This window comes from Ips typographus, linkage group LG7 (assembly GCF_016097725.1).
Source record: "Ips typographus isolate SLU linkage group LG7, UJ_Ityp_2.0, whole genome shotgun sequence".
Taxonomy (NCBI): Eukaryota; Metazoa; Arthropoda; class Insecta; order Coleoptera; family Curculionidae; genus Ips; species Ips typographus.
Genome location: NC_138428.1, coordinates 619253 through 632302, shown reverse-complemented (window position 1 = coordinate 632302; position 13050 = coordinate 619253). Strand labels below are relative to the sequence as shown.

The 13050-nt window shown below is 37.2% G+C and overlaps 1 protein-coding gene across 2 annotated transcripts; it reads right to left on the bottom strand.

Moving 5' to 3' along the window:
* Positions 1-72: 72 nt before the first annotated feature.
* Positions 73-12931, bottom strand: Atg13 (Autophagy-related 13). Of its 2 annotated transcripts, none has more exons than XM_081983847.1 (5): positions 12480-12931; positions 11517-11805; positions 11213-11462; positions 3833-4139; positions 73-1405 (listed from the first exon to the last, which is right to left on the bottom strand). In XM_081983847.1, exons 1-5 carry the CDS (start codon positions 12639-12641, stop codon positions 1193-1195), a joined length of 1221 nt encoding a protein of 406 aa, XP_081839973.1. In that variant the 5' UTR covers positions 12642-12931; the 3' UTR covers positions 73-1192. The 2 variants fall into 2 exon arrangements, with proteins under 2 accessions (XP_081839973.1, XP_081839972.1); XM_081983846.1 differs by having other exon boundaries at positions 3824-4139; positions 12480-12929.
* Positions 12932-13050: the final 119 nt, after the last annotated feature.

The window sequence follows — 13050 nt, the reverse complement described above, 5'->3', positions numbered from 1 at the left end:
TCTCTGCTATTTTCTTTAAATCTAACAGAATGCAGAGTCGCTCAGCTCTAGCTTGAAATTAAACAAAGGAAAGCAAGATAAACACATTTTTAATGAAATAAAATACATTTAAATCGAATTTTTGTAAACAAAAATATAGCTCGAGTAAATAATTTATAAATAATCCGTTGAATGTATTTGAAATACAGCGCAAAATAAGTTGATACAAACAGACGCAAAATATAAAAACGGCCGCACATTGAGCAAACTTTGCGGTAAGCAACCGCTCCTGTAAAAAGGAAATTCCTAGAAAAGACAAATTTCTTGTTTGAATTATTCTGAGTGCAAAACAACATTACGTAATTGGTAAATCACGCTTCGGTCACCGATGAAATCACGTTGCATTATCATTTCAAGGTTTGTTGATTGTTTGTTAAAATATTTATTAATAGCAATTGAAAATTACAAGAGCGACTGAATATACCACAAATTACAATATTAAGTAAACAACAATTACTCAGACTTAGGTTCAAATTACTTATAATCTTTTCAAGTTAAACTTTGAATAAATTCAATAAAACCATCAAAGTACGCGCGTTCCATAAAATTTCCTAATTTCTTTAAACTTTAAATTGACGGTAAAAATGTTCCTACAGAACTACGCCGTATCTTCAATGCAAATGAAAAATCTCCTCGCACCCATATCCGCAACGATAAACATCACAATCGAAATTACATACTAATAAGCGCATTCAAACGTTAAAGCTATTAGACATTCACCTCTCTTAACCACTTATTCTGGTCCAAATCAAGGACCCTAACAATTTACACTCGTTCACAAGCAGAAGCGAGAATTTTTCAACAAAAAGGAACAAAATTAATATCTTTTATCAAAGGCGACTGTAGTATCAAATCTCTACACCGAATTGCTAAGGTAAATCTCAATTACAAGAAAATTTCTCGCTTTAATTCAGTCTTGGTTAAACAACTCGGTTAATCGTTCTGCGACACGATTTGATATGCAGCAGGGTCCACGCCCTCTCACACACCTCAATCACCCTCAAAAAACCAAAAAAAAACCACCCTCGATTGCCGACATTATATTCGCGGTAATCTGAATTTTGGCATTGGAAATGCGCTCGTCATTCCCCGGTACAACAACAAAGTAATAATAAATAACTCTTTCTCTCTCTCTCTGTCACACATTTGGCGTTCAATTGTTGTTCGGCGAGTTCTGACAAAGCGTTTGCATGATGCTGTCAAACTCGTTCAGGTCGCTCTCGAACGTTTCGAGCTGTTTTTGAAGGTCGGTAGCCTCCACCGGATGCAGTTCTTTAAACGTCTCCAAAGGGGGCGCCTGTTGCCACTCTCTAAAAAACTGCGTCAGCTCGAATTTCTCGGAGGGCGGTTTAGCAAACGGTGTTTTCTGTAAAACCAAAAAAAATTTTAGAGAAAGGTTTAGATTCACACAAAATCAAATTTTTAGTAAACAGAGTGATTGACATTTAATGGTAAGCAATTGGTATCACGTGATCTCTAACTTTTTCCAAAATGTATTCTAACTGCTACCATTCTAAGCATTTGGAAAAAGTTGGATTTTATGATCAGTAACATAGGCCATCTTGTTTTTTCAAAATAAGTTAAAATGGGACACACTTTAGGAAACACTCACGCCAAAATACATCTTTATTAACTAGACAGATCAAAGACAGGTCTCTCAAAATGGCGGACTTACAGCCTTTTTCGTTTAGAATTTGCAATTTTAACATAGTTTGCCATGAAATCGTTCATATTGACTTATCGATACTGCGCATGCGCATTATAAGTCTGAATTCTAGTGTGCTGTGCATCACGTGCTACCAATGAAAGAATAAAACTTTATATTATGTCAAAACAATATTTTTCATCGGTGTTGCCAATAGTTGCGTTTGTTCCCTGTATTTTCCTACAATATTGTGGTTCAATTCTAACTTGAAGGTTACAGGATTCATACTTTTATTAATAGTTTAGTATTAATTATGCTTTACAAAACTTCTGATTTAAATTATGCCAGCTGTCAGTGTCAAACAAATAATAAAACAACATGAACGATTTCATGGCAAACTATGTTAAAACTGCAAATTCGAAACGAAAAAGGCTGTAAGTCCGCCATTTTGTGAGATAACAATCTACTTATTGGTACCGTTTTAAAGCTTGGAAAAAGACCTTTCTAAATATGCAATAACCTTCTATGCTTCCCATTTAAGTTTATGCCGTTAACTCAAAAATGACAGCTGTCAAAAAAAAATTAGCTAACCTATCTTTTTCGGGGTAAAATCACAAATGTCCTTAAACATTTCAATTGTGTCCTATCAATACGCTTTCGCTTTTTTCTTCTTATTGGCTTACGTGCAACAATGTGTGTATTATCTATACGAGCAAAAAACACTTAAAAAGTTGACGTTTCCAAATATGTAGTACACATTATTGTGCAACGGTCAATTATAATTTTAAATTGGCGCCGCCATGATTACGACAAATTGCAACAACAAAACCTGCGACCGCCCTTGAATCCACTAATCTTATCAGTTACAATACTTCAACCAGTGAAACAATAGAGGAATTGTGAAAAAAATTGGACTGTGCAGTAAACATAACATGATGAGCTGTCAAAAGTTTGTTGTGGTTGAAACCTTGGAACGGTTACTAATTTTAAATAAAAACCACTTTCTCTAGGAAAACAATCCAAAATGCCGCTATAAATAATACAACCGAAGGTGAAAAAAACAAGGAAACCAATCTTTTCGGTTAAGTAAGGACATCTAGTGGTGAACCGAGTAAACAAGTTGAGCAAACAAAGAAGCATGTCACGTTCCGCGAGTGTACTCAACAAACAATTTGAGTGTTTCCGAACCTTCTCGCATGTGATTTTGCTGCTATTTTTAAACAAAACGACCCTGAACTTGTTTACAACTAATTTTGGATTGCGCGAGCTCCTCCGGATAGTTAGCAACAAAAAAAATTATGCAATCATTGTTCACTTCAGTCACTTGAATTATCGGCAAACTACCAAATTTGTATGCTATAGATTAAAGGTGACTTAATATAGGTCAGCTGTAAACTAAATACAGCACTTAAAACTTTACATACCACTTACAGATGTAAATGTCATGTTTGTTGCCTAATTTGTAGATTAGCCAGTCGCGTGGTGTTGTTATATTTGATGGCTTATGTGTCAATAACTCTTCGGAGTTTGTGATTGGTTAAAAAAGATGCTCTTTTGACCAATCACAAACTATCCACTGTGCTTGATATTAACTAGGTTTTATTCCCAAAACAGTATCAGTTTTAAGTCAGTTATCAAGTTGTTATTGTTGCTAAAAATTAAATCACATTGTTGATAAGCAGTCAAAAAACCCAAAAACCTAAAAATTAACCGATAAGAATAATTTGATTTGGTGATAACCCTTGTCCTCCACAAATTGAATTGCTTGTTCACACAACTTTCAAAAAGGAAATCTGTTAGCACTAGTTTTAACATAAGTATGTGGGTAAAACACAACAATTTCTTGCCTAGACTGAACTAAATATTTTAATTAACAATTACCGACAATTAGACAAGAGAAACACGGTCAGTTCGCATCCTTGAAAGGCCGCTTTACACGGATTATGGCATCCATTGTCTCGAACAATGTAGAAATCGCTTGATTACCTCGTATTTTGCCAACAAAAAATGTGATTATCTCATCTCTAACGAGAGAAAGCAAATTACGCTTGTCTATGATTAAAAACTTCGTAACAACAAACAAAAGCGATTAGCAGCATGCATGACAAGTAAACAAAATCAGCCAAAAAGGAAAATTACCAAGTCTACCATAATAAAATCATCCCCCGTTGAAACCATGGAGACCTCGGGCTGCGCGTTGCCGTTCTTCTCGTTTTTTGCGCTGTCAGTCTTTTGCTGCGCGGCCGACTGTTCGTCTTCGTCCACGTGACCGCTCAGTCTGTCATTCTCGGGCGATGCTGCCATACTTTGCGACTCGTCCTCGTTTAACGAAATTTTGTCGGCGAAAAAGGTGCAAAATGGCAGATCTAAACGGGGCTCCTCAAAATGTTTCTTTTTCCGTTCCGCGAATGCTCCAATTTTCATCGTTTCGGACAGCGAGGAGGTGCGGTCATCGCTGCAATCAAAAAATGTTCCAATCAGTACCGTTTCCTTTGTTTATTGCAATGGAAAGTTTTGAACGCTAATTTATGCAAGCAGAATTCCTTAACGCCACCAACAATTCCTCAGGTATTTTTAGCTAATCGCCTAGGCCGTCTAACAAAGCCAGACGAATAGAAATCCGAAAAATTCCTGTGACGGTAAAACATAATTGAGGTTTGCCAAAGGCGGACTAAAAATAAATAAGGAATTACGGTTTTTTCCAAACTGGCTTACTTGGCACTTGTCCTTGGCGGACGAAAAGGAAATTACCACATTTTTAGGCCCGCTGTGTTAGTCGAAGACGCTTTTTGCATACCCAACAATGCGGGACATTTAAATCAGTCGGTTAAAGAAACAGACGCGTATCAATTTAAGTTTCACGGTCCTTGAACAACGCGTTATTACAAAAAAGAACATGCTGTGTTGCCATGTATTTGAATTAAATTTACGCTCAGAGTATAGTTCTGTCCCTCTTTATTTGTATTAGAGAGAAATAGACGCACATTATTTATTTGACATCCACCATTAGCGACAGAACTGTCACTGTCATTGTCAAGGGTGTCTATGATTTCGGTTTAGCCGTGTCACGTATACAACTGACAATTAGTTTTTTTCAAACTTTTTAGGATTATAAACGTTTAAAAAATGTTGTAACCAATTCTTATATTAATTGGCGATTAATCGCTTTCATTAATACACTCCTTGGTTAAATAACTATTAACGTTATTAATCGCCAATTAATATAAAAGTTTGTTACAAAATTCTTCCGTAAACTGTTTCAAAGTTTCAAAAAAACTAATTCAGTCAGTTGTATACACAAAGCACAAAAAAAATAAGAAAAAGTTTAATGAAAGCCAGTTGTATCTCTCAAAAAACTCACCCTACTTCCTCTCCTTATTTGGTTAAAAAACAATCCTAAATCCTGGTTCTTTTTTCTTGCGTTAATTTTACAGCCTGATTACACGGACTAGTTGCAGAATACAGTGGAGGGACAAAGGTTTTCCTTTATTTTGAATATTTGAAGGACAAAACACGACACAACAACAAAACCTTCAAAACCAATGTCAAAATTATTGACATTCTCGGCAACTTTCAACTTCGATTGCGACGTTGCAAGTTTTTTCTTTCACTGCTTTCCAGTGATTAATAGTGTAAAAGCGAAAAGTCTCCACCCCCTGGAACGGTAAAAAGGAATTCAGTAACAGTCGGGATCTACTCCGAGCAGTTCATTTATGTCACAAGTTTTTTTACCCCCCCCTTTGTATACGCAACACGGCAAACCAAAATCATAGGCACCCTTGACAATGACAGTGACAGTTAGTTCTGTCGGTAATGGTGGATGTCAAATAAATAATGGCTATTTCTCTCTGTTTAATACAAATAAAGAAGGATGGAACTATACTATGTTCGTTCATTAAAAATGTGTGCGAATACATGATTGACGGGAAACCACGTTTTGTTTCGATTTTAGTGCTAGAAACCCGCTGAAATTGATACCTTCTAAAAGTATTACCATTTCACAACCCATACAGGGGCAGATAATAATTAAAATAGTTGAAGGAGAACCATTTACTAGCCGCAGACGCCACTTCAAATTCACTATAACATAACCTCGTTTGTCTTCGGTAGGTTATTTAGAATAATAAGTTTAGGACCCAGAGCTATTTGGGGCTCTAGCCCGACTATCTGAGCCTCTTACGTTTCGAGCTGGCGAAATACCCCAGTTGGTGAAGCCAAATAATCTGTAAGTGTGGCTATGTAATATGATATTTGTGGGACGGGTGTTTTGGGAAATTTGTGTTAAGGATTAATGTCCGTTTCCTCAAGTTAGTTAGTAAGTTGTACTTAAAATCGACTTGGAAGGATACTTTCTACTGTTGATTGTAAAACAGGTCACAAGCATCATTAAATTGGTTTAGTAGGGGGAAACTTGTTTTTATTTTTTCCTCAATTCTTACATGCGTTATAAGGATTGTTTAAAAACAATTTAAATGTCACTTTATCACAGGATTGAGTCTCTAAGGTTATCTTAGACCAGTGAAAAATTGAAATTCTGCTAAAAATAACACGTTTCTTTAATTTTATGTTGATTAGCATTATCTGGTGTCTTGCAAAATAGCTAGGATGGAAATTTTCCTTTGAACATGTCAACAACCTCTCAAGACCCCAAGTGTTTTTCCTATTCACCATTTAAGCAATAAACTATTCAGGGAACCCATTCAGTCTGTATGAATAGAATAACAATTACTTAGAAGAGATAGTGAGTGATATTCTCATTCATGAAACACATCCGGTACACTTTAGCTGACGCGGTGGGTTGAAAAAAGGTCGTTTCCAACGGACGACCTTGGCGTAACACGACCGACTGTCACGAATCGATAGTAAAAGTCGGTTGGTTATGCAAAATTACAACGCTTATTAACTCGATAAAACTCTAGAATTTCGAAAACCGCAACCTGGAATTTTATGTACTACACGTCAGTGTTTTTTGCCCCAACTTATTGCAAATCAGTGTTGGTTGGCGTAATTGGAGTAGAAACGAGAACACGTGTTTCACGGACAGGGGTGCGTTCCACATTTACTAAGTTCATTGAACTCGCAAATCAATTTAATTCCCACTAAGCAAACGATTACACGCGGGTTTTTTTGTTCCATTTAATGCCTAGACATCACGGTAAACAATTTACATTTCCAATCGTCAAGTCATCTCTGTTAACGTGTAAATGTATGTCACGATAAGTAAAAACTACATTTTTGTTAAAAAACCAATTTGCACACAATTCAATTAGAATTCTGCAGGTAATTGTGTTATTGTAATGGACTTTAGCAAGGAATTATGGCTATTGACCCACAACTTCCAAAAATCCACTCGACCAGTCAATGACCCCAATTCAAAGATAAGTGAAAGTTGTCATTTGAGGAGCTTAATAATCAAAATAAACGTCATAGTCTCATCCTTGGTTGGCAACTAACCTAACTAATCATCACAAAGGCATTCAAAGAATTACAATCCTACATGGGAATTGTTAAACCAGTCTAAGAATACAAGTTTAACGTTAACGTTACCAGGAAACGTAACGCAACTCCCTAATAATAAAACGCCTGGGCAGCTGCACCAGGAAGCAGACCAATCAGAACGCGACACGACTGACGTTTGGTTAGCCTAGCGCTGAACACGTCACCGAAACGTACGTCATACGTTACACGGTTGGTAAAGCTACAATAGCACTTACGTGGGACGCTAAAAAGTTCTGAAGGAAAATCGATCAAGCTTAGGAGACTAATTACCTTGGCCTAGGTCACACCGTCCTAGTTTTTCGCTGTTTGGGTTGGATGGCCCCATTTGTTATTTTTGGGAGCCTCTCCCTAAATATCAATTCAATAAAAGGTCGAGTGGCTTGTAAGATAGTAATAGAATGCGGGTCCTTTCTAGGAAATTTCATCGGAGTAGATCAAATTCGGTGTACCTTTTAAGGTTTACTCACAAAGACGGTTGAAAATCCGGTTCTACAAAATTTGTCTACCAAAGTGCGGTTTTATGTTACAAAACTAGCGGGAAACTGTTTAAGAAGCAGAAGGAATGTTTAATCTTCATAAATTCTAATCAGCTCATTATAATTACAAACATAAGGAATATAATGCTGTCCATAATGTTTCTAATTGAATTGGTGAATTTCAAATTGGATAGCTACTAAAATACTGAAAAACAAAACTTTTTCTGGACTTTTGTCAACAACTGTCAAACTAAATTTGCAATTTGATTGGACTACGACTCTCTCTTAACAATCTCCTGAATTCCCCTGGGTTATCAAAGAACGCAGTATTTTATAAAACTGACAGGTGAATGGTGTGCCGTAGACTGCATTCCAAATTGCCAGTACCTTTGCGGGCGTGCTAAAGAACTGCCATACACGAGTTAACTGAATACTTTCGCCAAAAACAATCTACACTGTTTATGTGAATGTTAATTGAATTCCCACGTATGTGGCATCTCCTAGACTTTCTACATGTAGACTGTCAGTCAATTGAAGCAAAAGGACAATCTAAACACTAACCAGAAAAGGTATCTCATGGTGGTTCCAACCATTTTTTTGGCACTAGCAAGAGTTTTTGTCAAAAATGAAAATCCTAGGGGGCGTTCAACTTCACTCACTACAGCCGGCAAATGTCGCGAATCGCTACAACACCGCGAAGGTGGCGCCTAGATCATTCGATGACTCGATCGGAACTGCCTTCACCACCAAGCTCGGAGGACCCGGTGTGCAACTATAATACGGTAGGGGACTTTGTACCCGGCCGCTATTCGAACGCGAAAAACAACTTAAAAGCACGGGAATGCGAGAGTTTTAGGATAGGTCACGCTATGTTTTTCCCACCCCAAATGGCACACCAACAAGAATGTCAGTCAAATTGACCTAAAGTGAAAAGTTATTGAGTTAGTGAAGAAATTATTAGCGCAGGCGTGTTCAACTACGTCCTCGACTACCGTTAAACCGGGATACCAGGACGAAAACTCTACTAATAGCAAGGCGAGGTTAACGTCACTATGACAAACGGAATACTTTCAGAAATATAATAATATATGAATAACACTTGGCGACATTGTTCTGTCACCCATGTAATGTCTATTACATTGTAATGCGCTTATCTTTACAGCTTTTCAAGTATTTTCTCCATGAAGTGTTGTATTTCATTGTCAACGAGAAAATTGGAAATCATGTGTAAAGATAACGCACCACTAGGAAATAAATTATTAGGTTTAGTTTAGATTAAGGTGTCTTCTTTTTGGCTAAGAATAACTAAATCGTCAGTGCTATGATTAACTCTGTCCTGTTCAGAGTAGGATATGAAAATTGAATGTTAATGGCCTTATATTATTAATTTATATTTTAAGCTTCCTAGCACACTTGAATTCCTTTAGTCATTATAGATGACCCTGGCAGTAGAAATCCCACAAAAAATCATCTTCAGAAGGATCCCCGCATGACTAGTACAATCACCTTCAAAGCCAAGATTTTTCTCACTCTGATTTACAATAGGCCTTTTTGGACAATTCAACTAAACCTCTGGTTTAACCTAGCAATACTTTAACTTGAAACGTAGTTTAAGGACACTATACTAATCCACGGTTGTAATACATGATAAATCAACCAATTTAGATAGCCTCCGGCTATAAATAATCAAAGCAAGAAAACCGATATTATATGAAATTGGGTAGGAAAATCGCGGATGCACCGACTGCAACACAAAGAACCATCATCAGGCGTGTAAATATAGAAACGCCCACCGAGAGCGCTTTTAAATGGAATTACGCTATTTTCAGCCGCAAATTGACTCGTTAAATTTGAATGTTCCAGATTAGAAACAAACAACAGTTCCTGCTTAGATTATTGGCTATGACATAAGATTAGGAAAATAGCCATTCGATGTAGGAAACGTCAGGGACGTTTTTCGTTTCTGTTAGTAATAAAGGTTCCATGAGAATCGCCTATTAAAGTCCTATATTATTACATAAAATAGAAACGGCGCCAGCATGTCGACAAAAACACCAACAAAACATCCAATTTAGGGGGCCGATAAACATGCTAATATTCGATATTATTATTAGAAAGTGACTGGTACGTACACATATTACAGCGTCCTTGCACAAGGACGTAATGGGGGAAATCATATTTGATTCCGTATGGTTTTCTCTAACAAGTATGTGAGCAGAATTTACGCAAATTCTGCACTTGTAAATTTACTATACCAGCCAAAGGCCCTCGTTTAAGTGATTTCTCTAGAACATTTCCTTCTTCCAACATCCTTGGACGACTAGATTCATAATACTCTTTATAACCTTCCATAATAATTCAGCGACTTAAACAAGGTCGATTACTACAAAACGCACAACTAACAGTGCAAACCGGAGTCTTCATGGACAATTTGGCGCTGGATCAAGAAGTCAATTATATATCTGGCCAGACTGTCGTTGACCCTTTACTGAAGAAAAAGACTTAAATAATTCGCATTCAAATTGCTGGCCGCACACAGGATATTGCGGTGCATACTTGCGACTTGCTCAACCGTGAAGCGCCCATTACTTGTGCAGAACCACAACTTGAGGGCATTGACGATGCTATAAATAGCCGAACCAACTGTTCAATAAAGTTCAGGGTTCCTAGCGTTGCAACTTCATCAACTAGAACCATACACATACTTTCCTCATTCCAAGATGGCAACGAACATGGTCGATCGTAATTATGACAGAGAATTTCCTTCTAGCGACTAATACGGACAGGCATAACTAAGTAATTGGAAACGTGTTTCGTAAAGAAAAATCAAACTTTGAAAAGACTCTGAAGCTGATTTTAAGGTCCAGTCAAAACACCAGATAAATCTGGGCGTTCTGTCTACGTGACTACGACCACAAATACACAAAACAGCCTTGCGTAAAATTAACGAGATTCACCGCAGCGCCTTGACGATCAGGTTTGGCAAGATAGTAAATAGTAAACATGTTTCCGCTTCACAAGAACTAGAATAAAAGTTTCCAACACTAAAAAAGGTCTTCAAGCAAGACCAGTTGCACAATCAACTAAGTGATTCATATCTCAGTAATCGAAAAGGTGGGCTGAAGAGAGAGCAAAGCCCTTAATCGCGATGGAACGTGGGTCTGCGTGGGTTTGTGGAACAAAGCCTCATATGGCAGCACCCGTCCGATAAATACCAATTTACGAACTAGTGTCAGTAAACCCGTTTAACTGTTAGAAGTCACGGCTAAAAGAGATAAAATAACTAAATTTAGACCAAAGCACCTATTTTGCAACAGTCCTTGGTACCACCAACTGGTTTTTTTACTATTAGAAAGTATCTTGCATAGTGCACACTTACGCAACTGGTATAGTTTGGCTCTGTTTTAGTGTGCATCAATGAAACAGATCCTTAGAGTTTGTATGATTGAACATTTTGCAAATTACCTGGGTATCTAATCTACCTCATTAACTTTCAATATACACGCCCCTTGTAAAATTGCTAACAACTATTAACTGACAAATAAATACTCACATTTGGCTGTATCTTCGGTTTTTCGGACTCATTCCAGTGTTAAAATGATCACTCTTCACCATTATCGAATTGTCACGACTCATCTGGGTGGGAGAAATGGTCATTTTGGTGCGATAAGCACAACTCAGCATTAAAGTTCCCACGGCGGTGCAGACATTCCCGATTTGGATCTGTTTGTAGCCCTCACCCAAACAGTGATGCAACGGCTCATCCATGTACATTCGATAGCAGATTACATAGGAATCTGGACCTGCAAGACAAAAATTGGTTAGATCAATTAAATTTTACCTGTCAAATAAGTTACCTTGCCGACGAGACAGCTTGTAGGCTGGAGTAACACGCGTGACTGAGGCCAAAGACTTCAGAAGAATACCCATTCTATTGTAGATGTTTTGTCCACCATGATTACCGGCGTCGCACTGATCGTTGAGGAATTTGGTGCACCAGGTTTCCAGCACCATATTGTCACCTTCTGCAGTTCTGAGTGAGATTTCCAAGCAAAACGGTGTCTTTTTAAGGAGCAAAACGTCGCAGTCAAGCACTTTTTTTGCTTCTATTACCACTTCAGGAACCTCACTTATGTTCAAGTTGAACTGCAACAAAAGTTCCAACTTTAGGGACAAACATTAAATTCTGCATTTCCCTTAGTTTATGAGAGATTTTTTTATACAATGATAGGTTTTAATAAAATGGGTTATTTGAACTACTTGTTGACATAATTCTCCTTATATGGGGTGTTTATTTTGGTGAATACTAATAATACCATGAACCATCTGAATACACACATTACTCAAATGAAGAGGTCCTAGAATGAAATACCAATAAACTGCCAAATAAACCATAAAAGTTTCATAAGGCCTCTGATTAAAAAACAACAAACACTAGTCAGTAGTGTTGGTAATGAATAATAACAAATAAGTAAAAATCTTTTATTAATCATTTCTTGGTTGTTATTTTCAAAATCCTTTCCCCTCAATTTCAATTATTTTTCCCTGGAAGAAGCCTTTTGTGTACCCAAAACCATCACACACAGAAACTAAAAAAAGTGGCAAATGCCATGGAAATAATATACAAGCATTTATCCTCCTGGAAGCTAAATAAAAGGATTCAAATACTAGAAAACCATGATGTTTAAAGAGGGTCACTTCTTTACAACACTGTCAATTACTTCTTTGTTATTGCATTTTAATAACATTGTATACCATCAATTATTTAATCAGCAGCCCTCCCTACAGCTCTGTTACTGGTTAGTTTCAATCAAACTCACCCAATCTGGTCCACTAGCATGTGGTTTGCAAGACGTGGAGATCTTCTCGCCCAAACGACTTTGCACAATAAGCTCTGTGGCTTTCAAAGTGAAAAACTTGGTGTATTTGTCCAGGTCTTTCTTGTCTGTGGCCACGTTTTTCAATTTTGTGTCCCGTTTCATTGCTATTTATCGAACAATTATACCCGAACACTGAACAAGTCAATTTGAAAATGAAGGGTTGGTTTTGATTACTCCTTTCACTATTGGTAGGGTAGGGGGTGTATTCCCGCCACCACAATTTGAGCCCCACCGAATACTCTGCCTGATATTTTGACGAGTCAAATTTTAAAATAGAGCACTTTGAGACATTTTAAGATAAGATTAATACAATTTTAGATCGAATAATATATTTACTAGTGAAGGAAAATGAAACTACGAATCTGCTACAAAAGGCACGTAAGTACATTTGACAGCAATGCTTTGTGTTATGACAACTGACAAGTGAAGTGATTGGTTCAAGATCAAAGCCGTTTTTTAGCGTGTAAGCGTCTTAATGGATAACCGCGTCTTACAGCTTTACGTCATCGAT